At 55.2% G+C, this 20,705-nt stretch overlaps 2 protein-coding genes across 42 annotated transcripts in view; one reads left to right on the top strand and one right to left on the bottom strand.

Annotated features, from left to right (window-relative positions):
* GABPB2 (GA binding protein transcription factor subunit beta 2) overlaps nt 1-5,148 on the top strand; it is a 69,639-nt gene extending 64,491 nt beyond the window's left edge. For 3 of the 10 annotated variants that reach the window (XM_077947926.1, XM_077947924.1, XM_077947927.1), the window contains one exon: nt 3,941-5,148. In XM_077947926.1, coding sequence (XP_077804052.1) covers nt 3,941-3,952 — 12 coding nt within the window. In that variant the 3' untranslated portion in view covers nt 3,953-5,148. Of the gene's footprint in view, nt 1-309; nt 435-1,785; nt 2,117-3,940 lie in introns of those variants that run through there. The other 7 variants (XM_077947917.1, XM_077947833.1, XM_028829168.2 and 4 more) reach the window with 7 other exon arrangements.
* Nucleotides 5,149-5,549: 401 nt separating this feature from the next.
* On the bottom strand, nt 5,550-20,656 carry SEMA6C (semaphorin 6C). Of its 32 annotated transcripts, none has more exons than XM_077989942.1 (20): nt 20,418-20,656; nt 18,336-18,385; nt 16,297-16,604; nt 13,729-13,943; nt 13,471-13,534; nt 13,257-13,313; nt 12,471-12,572; nt 12,157-12,247; nt 11,827-11,946; nt 11,564-11,652; nt 10,702-10,919; nt 10,288-10,419; nt 9,849-10,001; nt 9,431-9,604; nt 9,001-9,147; nt 8,638-8,715; nt 8,463-8,518; nt 8,244-8,288; nt 7,818-7,913; nt 5,562-7,372 (listed from the first exon to the last, which is right to left on the bottom strand). In XM_077989942.1, the coding sequence occupies exons 4-20, from the start codon at nt 13,773-13,775 to the stop codon at nt 6,339-6,341; spliced, it is 2,703 nt and encodes a 900-aa protein (XP_077846068.1). In that variant the 5' UTR covers nt 13,776-13,943; nt 16,297-16,604; nt 18,336-18,385; nt 20,418-20,656; the 3' UTR covers nt 5,562-6,338.
* Nucleotides 20,657-20,705: the final 49 nt, after the last annotated feature.

Raw genomic sequence — 20,705 nt, 5'->3', positions numbered from 1 at the left:
TTTTGAGATAGAGTCTCGCTCTGTCGCCCAGGCTGGAGTGCAGTGGCGCAATCTCAGCTCACTGCAAGCTCTACCTCCCGGGTTCACGCCATTCTCCTGCCTCAGCCTCCCGAGTAGCTGGGACTACAGGTGCTCAACACCACACCCGGCTAATTTTTTGTATTTTTAGTACAGACCGGGTTTCACTGTGTTAGCCAGGATGGTCTCGATCACCTGACCTTGTGATCTGCCTGTCTCGGCCTCCCAAAGTGCTGGGATTACAGGCGTGAGCCACCACACCTGGCCTTTTTTTTTTCTTTTTAAAGACAGGGTCTCACTCTATTGCCCAGGCTGAAGTGCAGTGGCATGATCTTGACTCACTGCAGCCTCGACCTTCAACCTCCAGGGCTCAAGCAACACTCCTGCCTCAGCCTCCCGAGAAGCTAGGACTACAGGTGCGTACCACCATGCCTGGCTAAATTTTGTATTTTTGGTAGAGATAGGGTTTTGCCATGTTGTCCAGACTGGTCTTGAACTCCTGAGCTCAAGGGACCCACCTGCCTTACCTTCCCAAACTGTTGGGATTACAGGCGTGAGCCATGGCACCCAGGCTAAAATTGTTCTTTCTAAAACTACAATTTCTGCATTGAGTTAATTAGTGTACTTTCCTCTGTGGTTTCCCTTTTGTCAGAATGCTATTTTATTCACTAGCCTTGGGCAGCTTAATTCATCTGAGATTTGCATTTAAGAAACTGAGGGCGCCGGGCGCGGTGGCTCAAGCCTGTAATCCCAGCACTTTGGGAGGCCGAGGCGGGTGGATCACGAGGTCAGGAGATCGAGACCATCCTGGCTAACACGGTGAAACCCCGTCTCTACTAAAAATACAAAAAACTAGCCGGGCGTGGTGGCGGGCGCCTGTAGTCTCAGCTACTCGGAGGCTGAGGCGGGAGAATGGCGTGAACCCGGGAGGCGGAGCTTGCAGTGAGCCGAGATCGCGCCACTGCACTCCAGCCTGGGCGACACAGCGAGACTCCGTCTCAAAAAAAAAAAAAAAAAAAAAAAAAGAAACTGAGGGCTTGGCACAGTGGCTCAGGCCTGTAATCCCAGCACTTTGGGAGGCCGAGGCGGGCAGATCACGAGGTCAGGAGATTGAGACCATCCTGGCTAACATGGTGAAAACCCGTCTCTACTAAAAATATAAAAATTAACCGGGCATGGTGGCAGGCGCCTGTAGTCCCAGCTACTCAAGAGGCTGAGGCAGGAGGCAGAGCTTGCAGTGAGCCAAGATTGCGCCACTGCACTCCAGCCTGGGTGACAGATCGAGACTCCGTCTCAAAAAAAAAAAAAAAGGCAGCTGCCAAACTGGGGCGGATCACCTGAGGTTGGGAGTTCGAGACCAGCCTGGCCAACATGGTGAAACCCCGTCTCTACTGAAAATACAAAAATCAGCCGGGCATGGTGGCACATCCCTGTAATCCCAGCTACTCGGGAGGCTGAGGCAGGAGAATTGCTTGAACCCGGGAGGCGGAGATGGCGCCACTGCACTCCAGCCTGGGCAACAGAGCAAGACTCTGTCTCAAAGAAAAAAAAAGAATGAAAGAAACTGAGAAGAAAAATATGATCCAAGCAGCATTTCCTATAAGCTCCCCATAGTAAATTTTGCTTCAAAACTAATTTGGGGGTATCTGCATAGAGTTTCTGGACAGCAATAATTGAGCAAGAAGAGTAAAAGATAATCTCTCTTGTGGGGAATGAATAGGGTCTTCATCTCTAGGTATGCTGGATGTTTTCTTTCTTTCCTTCCAGATTACACTCCTCTATTCTGTAGGCTGTTCTCTGTCCTGGGAGACTGACCTATATGAACATCAATGGGCTTCCTGTGCTTTGGCATCCAGTTGGATTCAGCCAATAGGGAGCCCTGACAGGAGACTGGGGAAAGAGAAAAGACTTAAGTCAATGTATTGACATCTGCCAGGTGCAGTGGTTCACTCCTGTAATCTCAGCTACTCGGGAAGCTGAGGCACGAAAATCACTTGAACCTGGGAGGCAGAAGTTTTGGTGAGCTGAGATCACACCACTGCACTCCAGCCTGCGACTCTATCTCAAAAAAAAAAAGAAAAAAAAAAAGTCACTGCTTCTCTCAAGGCACTCTCCCCCTCCAGGACCTAGAAACCAATAACTCCTTTTATCTTTTTAGGCCTAATACAGTTATTAGCCTCCAGTTACTGACCTATCTATCCTTTGCCCATATCTTTAAAAATAGCCCTTCATTATTTTGAGAATGTTGTTTCCTGTTGAGACCCTGTCCGATACACCTAGTAAAGGTAGGTGATCTTTTAGATTTATAGGCTTCATATTTTATCCATGTACTTGAACCTTACTCTCATACATATAACCTTATATTCTTTTTTTTTTTTTTTTTTTTTTTTTTTGAGACGGAGTCTCGCTCTGCCACCCGTGCTGGAGTGCAGTGGCCGGATCTCAGCTCACTGCAAGCTCCGCCTCCCGGGTTCCCGCCATTCTCCTGCCTCAGCCTCCCGAGTAGCTGGGACTACAGGCGCCGCCACCTCGCCCGGCTAGTTTTTTTGTATTTTTTTAATAGAGACGGGGTTTCACCGTGTTAGCCAGGATGGTCTCGATCTCCTGACCTCGTGATCCGCCCGTCTCGGCCTCCCAAAGTGCTGGGATTACAGGCTTGAGCCACCGCGCCCGGCATATAACCTTATATTCTTATGAGCCAACAGTTCTGAAAGGTCAACTGCTGGATTAAGTAGCAGAGAGTGACACATACCTGTGTGGTTCTCATGGATGGGACAGTGACATCAAGGAGTTAAAAACCTGAGAGACAGTAATAGCTCAGGCCCTTGTGACTTAGCCCCCAAAGAACCCAAGATGTTGAACAGATTTTCAAGCACTGTGACTGTGGAACCTTCTGTGTTTCAAGTCCCCAAAGCCTTACACAAACTGATGGACTCTGACTGCTGGGGCCCTGGTTTCTCCATAACCTCCCAGGATGCCTCTGAGAAATCAGCTTAGAAATCCCTGAGGATGATGATTCTATCCTACTGTTGGCACATTCTAGTTTCCTCAAGACAAAAACTGAGCTAATAGTATGATTAAAAAAAAAAAAAAAGTATTAGCAGATTTCTTGAGGTCATATTTATCCTTCTATTGTCAGGGATAATTTATTTTAATTCATCCTCCTAATTGATTATTCACTACTCTCTATCAGGGAGAGGTATCTGTATTAATGAACTGCATATTTGGTGGAAGTCTACTTTCTTTTGGGTAAATAATTTTCTCACAAAGCACTTAATTTAAATATATATATATTCATATGGCACTTTACAAATCCCTGTTGCCATATGTTCTTTCCATTCCTTACCAAAAAAACAGCCTCAAAGAGGTTGGTTGAATTGCCAAGGTCACATAGAAAACAACGGGTAGAGATCCAGGACTGTTGCTCTCAATGCAACATGATTACTTCTGTTAGCTCTGAGAGTTCAGTTTAGATATTCTTTTTTTTTTTTTTTTTTTTTGAGACGGAGTCTGGCTCTGCCGCCCAGGCTGTAGTGCAGTGGCCGGATCTCAGCTCACTGCCAGCTCCGCCTCCCGGGTTTACGCCATTCTCCTGCCTCAGCCTCCCGAGTAGCTGGGACTACAGGCGCCCGCCACCTCGCCCGGCTAGTTTTTTGCTAGGTTTCACTGGGTTAGCCAGGATGGTCTCGATCTCCTGACCTCGTGATCCGCCCGTCTCGGCCCCCCAAAGTGCTGGGATTACAGGCTTGAGCCACCGCGCCCCGCCTAGATACTCTTTGGCTAAAGAAGTCACCATAGTGATAAATACTAATAAATGAACATACTTTATAATTAAACTACAACCAGGACTTTAACCTATAAATTACTGCTGCCTGCAAAGAATTACAAGATTAAATTTCCATTGTATGTATCTCTCTTTTAGGTCTATATGTAAACCTTAGGATCATTTACCCTTTTTGTTTGTGACCACCTTCAAGGCAAGAACTATATTTGAGTTTTGTCCCTCAGAGGACTGTGAAAGGCTGCAGCCTTGAAATTTTTCCTTGTCCTTGCTTTAAAATCTCGGTTTGAAGAGGATAATGAAGTCAAGTGACTGGATTCTCTACTCCTTCCTTGCTTGCTTTCCTCCAGTATCTAGGAAACTAGCACTGGCCCCGAGGCACCTTGGTTTAAGTAAGGCACCCCATACGGGAAAAACTGAGACCTAAAGGACCACTTCAACCTGGTGAAACAAGCGCCACGCAAAAAGAGGTCAGACTCTGGAGGACAACCAAATTTGGCCAGACAAGCTTAACTGAAATGGGAGTAATGTTCAGAGAGCATTAAAAAAAGCCCTGAGGGTAAAATCTATAGATGAAAAGTATAAGGATACAAAGGGAAAGAGATTGCCTAGTGAAAACAGATCGCAAAGTTAGGAATAGGAATAGCTTATGCGCTAGTCTGAAGAAATTACTGTCTCACAAGATACCATGCCGTTGCCTTTAGAAAGCGTTTTCACATTCTAGTACTTGAGCTTCTCAAACCCATTTTTCAGATGAACAAATGGAGGCTCCGGGCGAAGTTTTGACCAATCATGATCACAAATAATAAAGCGCGGAACTAGAAACAACTTCAGGCTTCTTCCTCAAATTGTTCTCAGCAGTTTCCCGCCAAGGACATTTAGGTAGCAAACGGGAAGGGGACTGGTGAGGCTTCCTTAGCAGCAAGGGTTGGCTCGGCCCCCAGGCGGCGCCAGCGGGAGAATGTGGGGCTCGAACTGGGCGGACATTGCAGCCAAGTGCGGGTGAAAAACCCCATTTGCAAATTCGCATCAGCTCGGCTGGGCACGGTGGCTGACGCCTGTAATCCCATCACTTTGGGAGGCCGAGGCGGGCGGATCACGAGGTCAGGAGTTCAAGACCAGCCTGACCAACATTATGAAACTCCGTCTCTACTAAAAATACAAAAATTAGCCGGACGTGGTGATGCATGCCTGAAATCCCTGCTACTTGGGATGCTGAGGCAGGAGAAATGCTTGAACCTGGGAGACGGAGGTTGCAGTGAGCCGAGATCAGGCCTCTGCACTCCAGCCTGGGTGACAGAACAAGACCCTGTCTCCAAAAAATAAAAATAAAAATTCGCACCAGCTGCCGCCTGCGTTAGGCCTTAAGCGTCGTTAGCGCGAGGGTGGTGGGCGGGGCAGGTGGTCCTGTTCGTCCCTCTCATTGGTGTCGGGGATAATGGACAGATATCCGCAGCCAGTCCCAACCGGAGCAAAAGGAGCACCACGACAGCCACACGCTACCTGGTCCTGAGCGCGCGGAGCTCGAGCGCGGCAGCGGCTTCTTGGGGGGTGGCTAAGCGTGCGTGTGACGCCGCGCGAGCTCTCGTCGCCGGTCCAGCTCTCCGCGGGGTCCTCGCCTTAGGGAAGAGCTGGGGGCAGACCCTTGCCTCCGACAGGGCCGAATCCTTTGCTGTTTTTTTGCAGCCTACCCCTCATGCGACCCCAAATCTTCCAGCCAAATTCTCCTCAGGACAAGATTTTCTGATGTGGAACTTCAAAGTAACGTACGCTGTAGCTTCATTTTATTTCTCAAAAAATTCCCTCCGCCGCCCCATCCCATAGACTAGGCCTTTAAGAAAGTCCCTCTTACCTCGATCCAGAAACGAGCTCCGAGGGCCTTCCCCAGCCCCAACTAAACTTTACGGGGTCTCCCGGGCCCTGGCTCACCTCGACACCATTAGTTCGTTCGTCTCCTTTAGGAAACCTTTCCAGACTCCCCCCGCGGCGAGACCGCAGCCATCCCCTTTCCCGGGAGAGCCCAGGGCCCAGATAAAGGCAGAGGGCGAGGGCGCCCAGAGCGAGCCGACCGACTGCCGCCCTCCCCTGCCCGAGTAAAGTCAGGCAGCGGCTGCGGACACGGCTGTATTGGGAAGCGGAGGCTCCTACACAGTAGGAGAGGCACGTCCCAGACCCGGGAGGCCCGAGGACTCTGGACACAGCGCGCGCGGCCCGCCCGGGGCCCAGTCTCTGCGGGAGCCCCGAGGGGCGAGTTAAGGCAGCTTGGCTGGAAGGGAGCGGGGAGTGGGAGTCCGCCAGCTCCCCCCGAAATGCTGGCTCACTGAGGGGACGGGCTTCTCACCTCCCACTCCTCTCTCGAGGACAGGGGGAAAGACAGTCAATAAATAAACCCGAGGCGAAAAGGGGCCACGGGAGACTCTGCGAGTCGGGAAGGCTGGAGGTGCGGGGCGAGGGGGCGGTGAGACGTCCTGAAGAGCGTCCAGCTCGCGGCCGAGAGGACTCGGGCGCCCCCCACGCTGGAGGCTGTGGGCTGCTCCCTTTAAAAGTTGAAACGGCCGCCGTTCGGGACGGCCTGGCGGGAGGAGGGCCTGACGAGGGGAGGCTTCGGGGACAACTGGGGCTTCTCGACGTCCACCCTCTTCAGGGCGCGGCCCCGGTAGCCCTCCGGCCGGCCTGGGTACAGGAGGTGCCTCCCGGGACCCCCGGAGTACCTGGAGGGACCTCCCGAGGGGACTCGAGTGAGCAGGGCAGGGGGAGCCCGGTGGCCGGAGAAAGGTAACCTCCGGCCTCCGCCGACGCCCAGCCGGGGAGCGGGGGCGGAGAGCGCGGGCCGGGCGGGGGCAGAGGCGCACCTGCCCTCGGGGGGCACGTCCAGCCTCAGCGGCGGGGCACACTCGTGGGACCTGGGGCTGGGACAGCCCAAGAGGGCGGGGGCGGGCTCCGGCGGGAGCACCCGCGAGGTTAAAGGGGCGGGGGGCTCGGCCCCCTTTCTGGGCGGCTGCGGGCCGTGCAGGTAGCGCAGCAGTTCCTCCAGGGTGGTGACTTCCACGGCCTGCCCGGGACAGCCGGGCGGCGGCGGCCTCACCAGCACTCGGGGCGCAGGCCCGCCCGCCGCGTGCCCGCCCCGTGAGCGGCCCGGGCCCTCCTTGGCGTTGTTCCTGTTCTGGTTCCACTCCCAGGGGTCCCCGGCGGCGCGGAGGTGCTTGACCGGCAGCTCCGGCGTGGACTCGGGGGTGGGCAGGCAGGTCAGCTCCGGCGGGGGCACGCCCTCCGGAGGCGGCAGGAAGGTGGTGTAGAGCTGCGGCGTCTGCACCGCGTCCCCGTCCTTGGACGGCGGCGGGGGCTCTGGGCCCCCACCGTGGAGCCGGGCCAAACTGCGGAGGGAGAGAGGGCGCGGGAGCCCCGGAGTCTCGATGTCCTTGCCCCGACGTCGGTGGGCGCGGCGACAAGCACAGGAGACCAGGAGGCCAGAGACTGAGGCGCCCAGGGCAAAAGCTGCGGCCACACTGGCCAGGAGGAGTGGGATGGGGACCGAGCGGGAGGCCGAGGCTGGGGGCAGGTCCCGCCGCACGCCTGCCGACCGAGAGGGAGGAGGGAGGCTCAGCCAAGGGGAGGCGGTGCGGGGCACCTAGGCCCAGAGGCGCCGCCGGCAGTTCCCAGGCCTGACATCATCGTCCCTCCCGCTGCTACTCAGCCTCACTCCCACAGCCTTCGCCATCCTCAGGATTCACCTCCCCTGACCCCTCAGCATACAGCCCACGCACTACCCCTCACACTCAGGCCAGAGCTTGGGCCTGGGGATTCCCCATCCCACTTCTGGCCTCTGTAGCCATGCCAAGAGCAACTGCCAACAACTGCTCCTGCAGGAGGACTTGGGGCTGGGATGCCCAATTCTGGGGAGGGGAGGCTCCAAACAGGCGTTAGTGAGCACCAAACACCAGTCAGTGAGGGGCTTAGAACGCTCCGAGAATCAGCAGCCCCACACTTCACTCCTGTCCCTCCCAGGTAGCCCTCTTACCCCGAGTGTGAGCTCCAAGAGTGGAAGACTGGGGCCGGGGGTGGGCATCACTAGGGGGACTGGGGGTCCCAGGGGAAGGGCCAGGACCCGGAAGCACTGGTGGCAGAGACCAGGTCAGAGCCAGTGAGGCTCCTAATCTCTACCCCTGACACCCTTCCAGGGGTCCTTCCTCCCTCCTGTGGAACGCCAGCCTCTAGTTTCTTCTGGGCCTGGGGGAGGGCTCATCATGCAGGACATTGATTTATTTGTTCAAAAAGTACCCTACTGTGTGCCAAGTACTGAGCTACATGCTGGGTATCTGGAGGATGCCGACCCTTTTCCGATACTCCCAGGGTATTCAGAATGCTGCTCTGCTGCTACCACAGGACATACACTCAGGTATGTGGGCTGAGCAAGGGAAGGTGAAGTTGGGACAAGAGGACTCACCATAAGCAGAATCCCCAGGGCCAGACTGACTCCCAGTAGCTCCGTCTATGAAGAAGGGAGAGGGTGAAGATGGGGGGAAGGAGAAGCTTCATGAAGAATTGATGGGGTGACTGTGCCACAGAAGGAGAGAAGGACAAAAGCCCAAGCCTGGGATGGTGTCTGTGGCCATCATGGCCATGTGCAGCTTTGGCGGCAACCGCAGCCGCCTCTTCTGTTTACCTTGGCAGTCACCATGCTCCATGGATTCCTGGTTCCCAGCCTGATCCACATCAGTCCTAGGAGGAAAACGAAGTGGCTCTAGAATTCTGCACCTTGTCCCTATCTCCCACTCTGGCCCTCAGCTCTTAGTGGTGGGGAATTTTATGCTCAGGAAGCCCAAGGACCTGTCACTTACCCACCAGGTTCCCTGATATCCACACAGCCCCTGGAGCTATGCCATCCACAGTATGGGTCCTGAGAAGCCAAGCAGCTCCTAGGGAAAACAGGTGTGTGAGGCTGGATCCCCTTCTGCTCCAGTCACTTTCCATTCTGCTGCCTCTTCCCACCCTGGCTTACAGGAGTCTCTCAGCCTCATTCTCTCCTGTCCACCTCAGTCTCTCCACACCCTGGTTGCTGCCCACCTTCAGAATGCTTGAGGTACCTACACACCCCGCAGCCATCCCCTGTGTTTCTCTGCCACCCCAAAGACCTTCGTTTCTGTGCTCTTGCTGGCCCGGGGAGCTTGCCCACACAGGGCCTGGCCTCAGGCCCCTCTCACCTCTGACAGGCCCCATGCCGGGCACACCGGCTGAGAGGGAGGTAGACAATACAGCCAGAAAAAGCCACAAAGAGCCTGTGACCCTCAGTGTCCAGCTCCAGCCCTATGATCCGTCGTGCTGTTTGGGCTGCCCGCTTCCCACTGCACCTAGGGTGAGGCCAAAAGGAACCAGAGATGGACAGATGAGGCTACCTTTTCCCTGCGTGAGTGGAAGAACAGAAAGGGGGGAGGCGCACAAGCAACTGAGCATAACCCATGGAGCTGCCCTGCCCTACCACACTGTCCAGTCTTCTCGCCAAGCCTCTCTAACCCAGAGCTCCCACCCTGCAAAAGCCAATGTTTTTGATGTTTCCAACCTATTCCCACATCTGCTGCTGCTACTCCCATCCCATCCCTGCTCTGCAGGGAGCCTCCCCTCCAAAGGCCTCACCGGGCAGGGCTGTAGGCATCAATCTCTTCCAGGAGGATGGGCTCAGGTCCCCCGGATCGCCCACCTGGGGGCAGCACCTTCAGCACTGTCCCATCGTTGGAGCCAAGGAACATGACTGTGATGTTACTGTGGGGACCAGCCATGCCATCCACAGCTACTTGGGTCAGTAAGGCCCTGGAGGAAAGGGCCTCAGGTCAGGGAACCTGTCTAGTGGAAGCCTGAGCATTTCAGGGAGAGCCCAGCTGTCCTGGTAGCTGTGCCTGTGCCCTTCCCCCAGGTCCCAGGGTTCCCTTCTTAGCTCTCTCCCTTCTACTTTCACAAGTTCTTCCTCCCACCAATGCGGTTCACCTTATTGGGTCAAAGAAAGAGGAGGGTGGCTGAGAATGGGGTCAGTGGTCAGTGTTTTTCAGCACCATACCTGCTAGTGAGAGTGAGTAGAGGCTGATGGGTGGCAGGCGGTACAGCGGGGTCCAGCAGCGGGTGAGCCTTGATGAAGGTCAGGACATCATCAGGGAGGTCTCGAGAAGAGGAGAACAAGGCAGCTCCCCCTATTCCTGCACAGGATCCTGGTCTGGTGGGTGAATGGGAAGGGGCTGCCTTGGGACTGGGAGCTGGAGCTCAGTTAAGCTCTGTGCCCCCTACTGCTCCCAAACCTGACTGGAAAGCCTTGCTCCCCCTCCACACGACACTCACAGCACTGCTCCCTTCCCTGCCGCAGCTCTTCGGCCCCGCTGCCACCCCACTATAGCTCCCCACCCTGAGGCCTTAAGACATCTCACTCACTCCTCACAATCCCATCTTGGGGGCAGACGCTGCTTGCTTATGCCCCCACAAAAGCCATTTTCCATCCTGGGTACCTGGGTGAGGGGACCCTGTCCTCAGACACAGGAGTCCAGGCCCCATCCAGACTCCTCTGCTCCTTGAACTTGCCCTCAAATCCACGCTCAATCTCATCCAGGTAGAAGGCGCAGACGGCAGAGCCAGGGATGCTGGAGGAGCCAGAAAAGATGCAGGATAGGTGTTGAAAGGAACTGCACAACTTCCCCCAGGAAGAAGTGGTGGCACCCTTCACACCACGTTAGGAGGTAGAGACTGAGGCAGTGAGGCAGCCACTGGGTGCCACACTAGGAGAAAAAATGGTGGGCGACACAGCAAACTGGCTTTGCTCAGAGGTTCCCTTAACTGCCCCCATCAGTAGGCTGTGAAAGGGGAGTTTGGAGGCTGATGAGGCAGGGGACAGATTGGGTCACGCTAGTCAGCCTAGTACCAACCTATTGGTCTGGGTGGTGAAGACCCCAAAGAGAGCAGAGCGGCCATGCAGGTTCACAGGCCCAGTCAAGGCCTGTAAAACATCAAAATAGAAAGTAGAGTCCCCAGGGACAGAGCAGTTGAGCCGCAGCTTCAGGAAGGATGTCCAGTGGCGGTCCAAGGCCCGAGGCGAGCCGCCCATGTCACGTTTACATACTCGGGCAACGCGGGAGAACTGCACCTAGGGGAGAAGAGTGGAGTAGACAATGGTGAGACAGACCCACAGGGCCAGCTGTGTGCAAGGAGTGTGGTGAGTTAAGAGCACCAAGGGGCCGGGCGCGGTGGCTCACGCCTGTAATCCCAACACTTTGGGAGACTGAGGCGGGTGGATCACGAGGTCAGGAGATGGAGACCATCCTGGCTAACACAGTGAAACCCCATCTCTACTAAAAATACAAAAAAATTAGCCAGGTGTGGTGGCGGGCGCCTGTAGTCCCAGCTACTTGGGAGGCTGAGGCAGGAGAATGGCGTGAATCCGGGAGGCGGAGCTTGCAGTGAGCTGAGATCAAGCCACTGCACTCCAGCCTGGGCGACAGAGCGAGACTCCGTCTCAAAAAAAAAAAAAAAAAAAAAAAAAAAAGCACCAAGGGAGCAATGTGAGGGGCACAGTGAATGATGGGTGTGGCATGGTAGGACAATTTGAGTCAAGGGTGAGGGACAAGCAGGATGTGGGGGCAGATGGCTCAGGGCTATTCCAAGTTGAGGGGTGAGAGTCCAGGGAATTGCTTGTGGAGATTATGGTCAGGAGCTCTCTTCCCACTCAGACTGGCTCCTCAGGATCCAGCAGAACCCTCCAGCTACCCACCCTGATGCCCACCTCCTTACCCTCCCCAGCCGAGCATCCTCCACAGAGACCTCGCGGAAGAAGAAGTAGACATGGTCTCCATGCTCCAAGGCATGGACAAAGTGTGGCTCTAAGATGGGGAATGACAGGAAAGGGTATAGAAGAGTATCTGTACCTGCTCAGAAGCTCCTGGCCCCACATCGCTCTCCCCATTGCATACGTACACATTACCACACCATCTGCCTGCTCCCCACCACAGTCCTCCCTCCCAGGAACAGTCTCCTTTCCCCAGGCCCGCCCTGACCTCGGAGCCACTTGGAGTCGTACTTGGCGGAGCGGAGTGGGGGCTGGGGCCCAAGGCTTCTGTAAACTACAGCATCACTGGCCTGGAAATCCGCAGCTGTGGCTGAGTACAGGCTGCCCTCTGGAGGGATGGATGGAGTGGGGTCAGGGGAGGGCTTAGGGATCTGTATCCTGCCTCTTCTTGGGCCTCCCGCACCCCTACCTAGGCCTGGCCCTGGCCCCTACCTCAACCCTCCACTCAGGGGAATGGGGGAAAGACCCACTGGGAGAGGAGCTGAGGCAGGAGCTCCCTCCAGCCACATGCTTTGTTCTCTCATGCCCGGCTGCACACCTGCAAAGACGGCCACGTTGGACTGGGTGGCATCAAAGGGGCATCGAGCCTGTCCACTCAGTTCCTCACCCTCCTGCTGCAGCGAAGTTATCTGGGGACAGAGGGAGCAGATGCCTAGAACCTTCAGGGTCTTGGAGTCTGGCTCCACAGCCTATTCCCTCCTGTCCCATTGCCTCCTCCCCAGCCCCTCTGGACCCTTGAATTCTGGGCACTCCCATTCCCCTACCCCAGTTCCTGGTCCTTTCCCATCAAACCAATTGCCTATCTTGGGGTCCCCCCAACTCCCATCCTAACCCCCACCCTGTCTTTTGTACCCCATAGCTGCGGCACACAGGACTGAATGAGTTCGTTCCACAGGCAAGGAGCGTCTGGGAGTCCCAGGGAACAAGAACACGAATATAGTTGTAGCACTCGTCCTAGAGAACCCAAAATTCTAGGTCAGTGACAGAGGGTCCTGGGACTGAGACCAGGAGGTAATAGAAAGGTGGGCTTACAGGGTGGGCGTGGTGGCTCACGCCTGTAATCCTAGCACTTTGGGAGGCCAAGGTGGGCAGATTGCCTGAGCTCAGGAGTTCAAGACCAGCCTGGGCAACATGGTGAAACCTCGTTTCTACTAAAATACAAAAAATTAGCCAGGCGTGGCAATGTACGCCTGTAATCCCAGCTACTTGGGAGGCTGAGGGAGGAGAATCACTTGAACCATGGAGGCGGAGGTTGCAGTGAGCCAAGATCAAGATCGTGCCATTGCACTCCAGCCTGGGCGGCAGACTGAGACTCCGTCTCCAAAAAAAAAAAAAAAGAAAGAAAGGTGGGCTACTCCTCTTGAGGGCAACAGAGCAATGCGAGATAAAGTCCCAAGTAAGCTGTTTGCTGGCCCTCTGGCCTTAGGCAAATCCTTTGGCCTCTCTGAGGAGCCTCACTTTTCTGTGAGGCATGAAAGAGAAACTGAAAATCGGGAATTCTCTTTCCTTTCTATTTTCTCCTGTGGCCTGGGATGGAAAAAGTGTGAAGGAAATTCGGCATAGTAGAGGACCAGTTGGACAGGGACTGGGGGCAGAGTAATCCTCTCCTTCCCTCCACATTCTCGTCTCACTCCTTACCGTCAGCTTTCCTCGTACAGCACAGTTCTCCACATCTTGGCTTCTCCATGTTAGATACTAAAGGGAGAAGTTGAAGAGGGAAGATCAGGGGGCAACTGGGTTCCCTCCTCACATTATGGTTCCTTTTGGATTCTTCTTCCCACCCACCTGACCCCCATTAGACCTTTCCCAGCCTCATCTCCATGTCTGCACCTCTTCCCACACAGCCCCTCACCTTGTTGGGCACCAGCCCCTCCCCTTCTTCTTGAGCTTGAAGATCGAAGGAGAAAACGTGATCCCTGAAGGGGTAGGTAAAGAGGGATCAGAGCCTAGTCAAGGCACCCCAGCTGAGCTCCTTAGCCCCCACCTTACCCACAGTCAGCTGTTCAGGGACAAACAGTGCAGACCTTCTGTCCCTCCCCTCCCCACTTCCTCCATGCCTTGGCATTTGTGCTCTGGGTCCAAGCATGTCCACACCCCGTGGCTTGTGCACCTGCATGTGTCCCCTGCAAGATGCTGCAGTGGCCATGCAGGTCCCATGTCTGCCCAGGAGCATGCATGTCTGCCCCACAACTGTGCCACGGCCAGTTTACCGGGCAGCCACTAGCAAGGTCCGGTTCAAGGTCAGGAATCTCTGAAAGTCCAGCCCAAGTTCTGCAGCCACAGCATCATCCTCCAGGCCCCGAAACCAGGATAATGGGGAAGAACCTAGAGGACACAGAGAGGTAGGGTGCTGAGGGCCAGCCAGGATACCACAAACTTCCCCAACACCCTCTCCAACCAGATGAAACCCAGCAGCGGACACAGTGGATGTGTGAGGTTAGAGTGCCCAAAAGCTATTCTTTTTTTTTTTTTTTTTTTTTTTTTGAGACGGAGTCTCGCTCTGTCGCCCAGGCTGGAGTGCAGTGGCGCGATCTCGGCTCACTGCAAGCTCCGCCTCCCGGGTTCACGCCATTCTCCTGCCTCAGCCTCCCAAGTAGCTGGGACTACAGGCGCCCACAACCGCGCCCGGCTAATTTTTTGTATTTTTAGTAGAGACGGGGTTTCACCGTGGTCTCGATCTCCTGACCTTGTGATCCGCCCACCTCGGCCTCCCAAAGTGCTGGGATTACAGGCGTGAGCCACCGCGCCCGGCCCCAAAAGCTATTCTTAATACCAATAACACTGAGTACTTAACCTCTGCCAAACACAGTGTTAGCACTTCACATGCATTGTCTCATTTAATACATGGTCTATGAGGTAGCTTTGGCCCCATTTTACAGATGAGGAGCCTGAGGCTAGAAGTCATTTAGGAATTTGCTCATTTAGCTGGGAAGTGGCAATATCAGGATTCAGATCCAGGTCTGTCTGCCTCCAGAGTTGAGCCTAGTCCCTTCTTGGAACTGCCTTACGGCTAGCAATTTCCTTTCACTCCCACCTTGTGCACTGTCCCACTGGAGCATTTATTCACTCCGTTTCCGTTTCTCCCAGCCCTCTGCACCCTCCCCTCAAGGCTCTTCACAGGCCACCTCAGCCCTCCAAGGTTTCTGCCTCCTCTGACCACCTCACCTCCAGCATCCACCTGGCCTGATCATGGTGGAAATCACAGTCATCAGTGGTCAAAGGACAGCCAGAGTTCAGGGATAAATGATTTAACATTTACAATGTGCTTGGCCGGGCGCGGTGGCTCACACCTGTAATCCCAGCACTTTGGGAGGCCAAGGCGGGTGGATCACAAGGTCAGGAGATCGAGACCATCCTGGCTAACACGGTAAAACCCCGTCTCTACCAAAAGTTCAAAAAATTAGCCGGGCATGATGGCGGGTGCCTATACTCCTAGCTACTTGGCAGGCTGAGGGAGGAGAATGGCATGAACCCAGGAGGCGGAGCTTGCAGGGAGCCGAGATCGCGCCGCTGCACTCCAGCCTGGGCAACAGTGCAAGACTCCATCTCAAAAAAAAAAAAAAATTTATAATGTGCTTGGAGCTGCTTCTAGTACATAGGAGTGTTTGCTATTCTTATATATCCCTCAACAATTACTCCCAGTAACCCAACTGCAGTTCCTCCATCTTTAAAATTACTCTAAATCCTACGAATATAACAGGAACTGCAAATAGATAAAGGTTCTTCTCAGAAAAAGTGGGTTTATGCTTTCTATCATGGTGGGCTTATTGGTGGTACCAGTGGTAGAGAGGTGGGTAAGAGGTGTTGGGAACCACTGAACTAGTATTAGGCCTTCTCTATGTAGCTAAGAATAACAGCAAACACATATAAAGCATTTATTTGTGCCATACCGTGTTCTCAGCACTTTACATGTATAACCTCATTTAATCCCTAAATAATTCCATGAGGTAGAAGACTGTTTTGTTTTTTGTTTTTTGAGATGGAGCTTCACTCTCGTTGCCCAAACTGGAGTGCAATGGTGCAATCTCGGCTCACTGCAACCTCCGCCTCCTGGGTTCAAGCAATTCTCCCACCTTAGCCTCCCAAGTAGCTGGGGTTACAGGCGCATGCCACCAAGCCCAGCTAATTTTTTATATTTTTAGTAGAAACAGGGTTCCACCATGTTAGCCAGGCAGGTCTCCAACTCCTGACCTCAGGTGATCCGCCCACCTTGGCCTCCCAAAGTGCTGGGATTACAGGCGTGAGCCACCGTGCCCGGTGACTTTTTTTTTTTAATCTGCCTTTTTTTTTTTTTTTTTTAAAAGAGATGGGGTAGGGGGTTGGGGGGTGGGAGGACTCTGGCTGTGTTGCCCAGGCTGGACTGCAGTGGCTAATCACAGGCACCATTACAGAGCACTACATCCTGGGCTCAAGTGATCTTCCTGCCTCAGCCTCCTGAGTACCCACCACTGGCTCAGAATACTATTCATTTTACAGCTGAGGAGACTGAGACAAAGAAAAGTTAAGTAACTTAATCAAGGTCATACAGCTAGTGAGCAGCTTAGCAGGGATTCAGACCTGCTAAGGTTTGGTCTAGCTGAGAGTCCACGTTCTTAACGTCCACACGATGCTGCCTGTAAGTGAAGAAACCGGGCCCAGGAATGAGAAGCAGCTGGCAGGAGGTGTCAGCTCACTCTACCTGTTTGCTTCCTTTTGCTGGTCTGGCTGTCAGCTTCCTTGAGGCTGGGAGCCTTCCTGCATCTTGCCTCCCACACAGGGGGTCTCAGTCTCTAATTGTTCACAGAGATGGGGCAAGGTAGGTACTGGGCACTCACCTTGAAGGTCAGAAATCAACAGAGGGAGGGGGTCCTGGGGAAAGGCGGCCTGAGTATGGGAAAGTGAGAGCAGCAGCAGCAGCAGCAGCAAGGGCATGAAGTGGGGGGCACGGGGCATCCTGTGCGGGGCAGCTCAGGCCCCAGGGGGTGCCCCCTCACCCATATGCCGGCCCTGAAAGGGGAGACAGGGAAAAGTGGGGGAGGAGCCAAGTTCCCTCTCCCCTGACGCAAGCCAGCAGGCTCCTCTCCTGGTCTATCCCCAGAAGACCCTGTGGGGTGGGGGAAAAGAACCCTGTCTCCAGCACTGCCCCAGTCCCAGCCAGCTGTCATTGTCACTCAAGGTCCTTCCCTCTCCAACTGGCCCGAACTGGCTGCTGTGAGGCCTGCATGCATGACCCCAGGTAAGGACAGGACACACCCGGCCCCCCCTCAGCCTTCTCACTCAGCTTTTCCTCTTCTCTCCTGACTGGGTCTGGGACATTCAGTAGGTGACACCTCCTGACCCCCCTCTTGCTAACCCCTTCTCAGCTATAATTAGAGACTGAAGCCTTAAAATTATAAATAGTGACTCCTTGGCACTGGGAGGAGGAAGAGGGCACCGTGTCTGACTCCCCCTCCCTCCCAGACACCCCACAGCACTCTGGGAGCAATGCAGGCACTGCGCCTAGCCGGGGGCAGCTGTGTGGCTGCCACTGTCCTTTTGAGAGTTGAGGAAGACAGAGTTGGGGGAAGCAGCCTAGAGGTCACTGTCCTGGTCTAAGCTCATGGTCCGGGGGCCCTTTCCACTGCTAGGGAAGAAACTGAGTAGGGAGGAGAGTTGGTGGGGGGGACTGTCTTCACCAAAAATGAATGTGCATCAAAGCCAGATCAGAGGCTAAATTTAGCTCTGGCTGCAGCTGTCTGCCCGACCACTGTGCCACCCCCTCCAGGCTCTCTAGCCCCCTGCTCCTTCCCTGGCTCCTAAGAACCAGTGCATGTACTTGAGTGGGGAAGAGCAGACCCACCCCCTGTGAGAAACCAGGGGTACAAGGGACTAGTGAAGCAAAATGGCTAAACGTGCCCCTTTCCCTTCCTTCCCTCATCCGCTGCCTCTGAAATTAAAATATAAATAATTCAGTGACAGGCAGGTAATTGTAGCCCAAAGTCCAGGAAAAGATGGATATGGTGGAAGAGATGGTGAGACAGGTCTTCCACCCATCAGCCTCCCTCAGCCAAATGACCCTGTCTGGGGCCCACAGTAGGAGGTATATACCAGCTTCCTGCTTTCCCCTAAAATTGAAGTGAGGGGCTTGGTTGGCTCCAAAAATCAGGTCAAGAAGGGTGAGAATCCTCTCTTTTGTGAACAGATAACTATCCTTCACCAATCCTTAGTTGCCCATCCCACCGTGTCCCCTAGAACAGACCCTAAGCTTCCATGCCAAGCACCCTTCCATCTCCCCAGTAATTCTACTCTTGGAGCCAGGACCCAAGTGTGCCCCCACTCCCAATCCAGCATCACTGGTGGGGAGGCTGACGTCAGGTGGGGTCCCAAGAGAGCTGGAGGAGGGAAGAGAGTAGGAACACCTAATGATGACCCCCCTTCCCCAGGGGCAGAGTAGCAGCTAGCTAACGACCCTCTGGTGTTGAAAGGCTGGGCCTTCCTCCCTCCCCTGACATGTTTCCGGATACTGTTGTTCCCAGGGGAAAAGAAAGGAAGAGAAAGGGACATAGCTTGTCTCTCATCCTCCCCAACCTGCTCTTCCCACCACCCCCCTGCCTCCAAGTTGCCCTGAGCAACTGGTATCTTCACCCTGGAAACAACTTTGGTCTCTGGCAAGTGGGGAGAAGAGCCGGCCCCTCTTCTTGCTCCCTGCTCATGCCTGCTTCCACCCCGTGCCCTCAGGAGCTGCTGCCCTTTCCTTACCTGGGGTGGTGACTCCTTTGGGGGCTTGAGTGGGATAGGAAACCTCTGACCTGATGGAAGACAGGACAAAGGAGGGAAGAGACTGTGTTACACTCCCCTTACCACATCCCTTACAAGTAAATATAAAAATTCAAGAAAAGTCTGCTGAGGCTTGGGTAGGGGAGATGCTGCCTTGAAAATGGGAGGAACCTGATGACACTTCTTAATAGTTTGGTTACAAAGGTGCTGGTAGCTTCATGCCCAGAGATGTAGGGGAAGGGGATGGCCCCTTTCTAGAAACTCCTAGAACTACAGGGCTAGCCTTGGCAAAGGGGGTCACTGGGAGAGTTTGTGGGGCATGGCGACCACTCCCATGTTAAAACCCTCAGAATCCAACAGCCTTCTTAGCAAAAGCGCCTTAGCTAGGGACAATAGAGGCTAATTTGCATCTCATTTACATGCTCTTCATTTCCAGGCAAAATGATCTGATAGCAAGCACCCTCGGCCCTTTCCTTCCTCCCTGAGAGAGCAGGCTGTGCCTCCCTTCCACCCACTCTACACACACACACACAAACACACACACACACACACACACACACACACACTCTCACACCCCACTTTAGGCTGGATTAGTCCAGCCTCTAAAAACGCTTGGCTGGCCTTTGCATTGGCCCTCTAGACTCAACTATGATACATCTTTAAGAGGGCTTCTTGTAGCTGTTTTTGGGGAGCAGCATCTGGTCAGCTCCTCAACTCCTGGCCTGGAGAAAAGATCACTCTGCCCTGGAAGAATCCGAGCTGCTTCACACCCCCCATCTGAAGCACATGGGAGAGACCTGGCTGATTCTCCCCTTTCCAGATCCTCCCCTTGCTGGGAAGAGGAAACAGCCCTTCTCTCTCCTGGCCCCGAAGCCACCTCTGGGGAGTGGTTGGGGTCATAGCCAGAGTCTAGCAGAGCTGTGGAAGGGATGGAGAAGGGGAGACTGGGCTGGGGACAATAGCAGGAAGCCTTTGGGCTGGTCGCCCGCCCCAGTCCACCTTCCTCAGAGGGAGCAGGGTCGCGCCAAGGAGCCTGTGGAACCGGAGCCTTCCTTTCTCCAAGCCATTTCCCCCACTCTTAGCCCTTAGCCCCACACTCAGCACCTACCCTCCTTCCCACCCAACCCCCAACCAGGACAATCCAGGTGTCTAGAGCCTCGAAAGAGGTGGGCCTAGGGCCAGGGGCTCGACGTGTCTCCCCCTCACTGGATCCGGGGCTCCAAGGAGGGGCCGGTAGCAGAGTCTGGGCCGGGACCGGGTCCCAGAGCCACGTTAGCGGGAGGAGGGGCTGGAGGGGCCTGCAGGCGCAGACGGAGAGGGGATGGGAGCGGGGGTTGGGGAGCGGAGGCGGGTCTCCCAGGCCAGGGAAACAGGGCCAGAGGCTGAGGCCACCGACGAGGGCGGGCCTGAGGCCGGCGCTGAGTGGGGTCCGTGGGCTTAGGAGGCAGTTGCCAGCTCGGATATCCTCCTTGGGAGACCTCAGTCTAACAAAGCCCCGGGCCGAGCGGGCTGAAGGAAGGAGATAGGCGCTGGGACCGAGGTTGCTCGGGGACCCCATTTGCCGCCTCTTTGCACGAGCCAACCCTTCAGAGGGTGCTCAGATTCCGGCTTGCACAAGGACAGAGGAGCACCCGTGACACAAAGTCCAGAACGATGCGTCCCTCTTCCCATCCCTTCAGGGACGTCAGGAGGGTCTAGTTCTCCGCGGGTCTCAGATCCCTAGTTTCCCTGCCGGGAAAGCAAGGGGCCAGATTTTCCACCCTCTCTACGGTGCGCGCCTCAAATAATCCCTTTTCGCGCTTCCCAATCCAGCGGGATGCGACTTGAAGAAAGCCCAGTTGAATGAGGTGCCCAGACTCTGCTCCCACCAGTACAGTTACGGGACTCGGCTACCGTGCCTCCTTCTTCCCTGCACCCCAATTTCGTTGACCCTCTCCGTCAGCCAGGCACACCGGGCGCCGACACCCTCCCTGGTCCCCTGGCGCTTCAGAAGCTTGGCCCCCGCCGGCCGCGCCTTCCTGCTCCCTCCCCGCCTCCCCGCAGCCCCTTCCCTGCCCCGGGTACTTGCTCCAGGATTCGGGTCAGCGAGATGGAGATCGCCGCGGACGGCAAGCGGCCACGCGCTGCGCTGAGTTCGCAATCCGTGGTTGTGCTCAGGCGAGATGCGATGAGCGTCCGAATTGGATGGTACTCGAATTTGGGGTCCAGGGCGCTGTCGGGAGAGCCCTGGGTCCGAGTCCAGCCGCGGATCCGCGGAGGAAAACAATGCGACCGCCCGGAGCTCTGGGCTCGGCCCCAGCGGCCCCGCCCGCCTCCCAGCCGGGCCCACCTCCTGCCCGCCTTTGGGTCGCG

The sequence above is a fragment of the Macaca mulatta genome, chromosome 1, assembly GCF_049350105.2.
Source record: "Macaca mulatta isolate MMU2019108-1 chromosome 1, T2T-MMU8v2.0, whole genome shotgun sequence".
NCBI classification, from domain to species: domain Eukaryota; kingdom Metazoa; phylum Chordata; class Mammalia; order Primates; family Cercopithecidae; genus Macaca; species Macaca mulatta.
The sequence above is the reverse complement of the archived record's forward strand: the minus strand, read 5'-3'. Positions and strand labels throughout refer to the sequence as shown.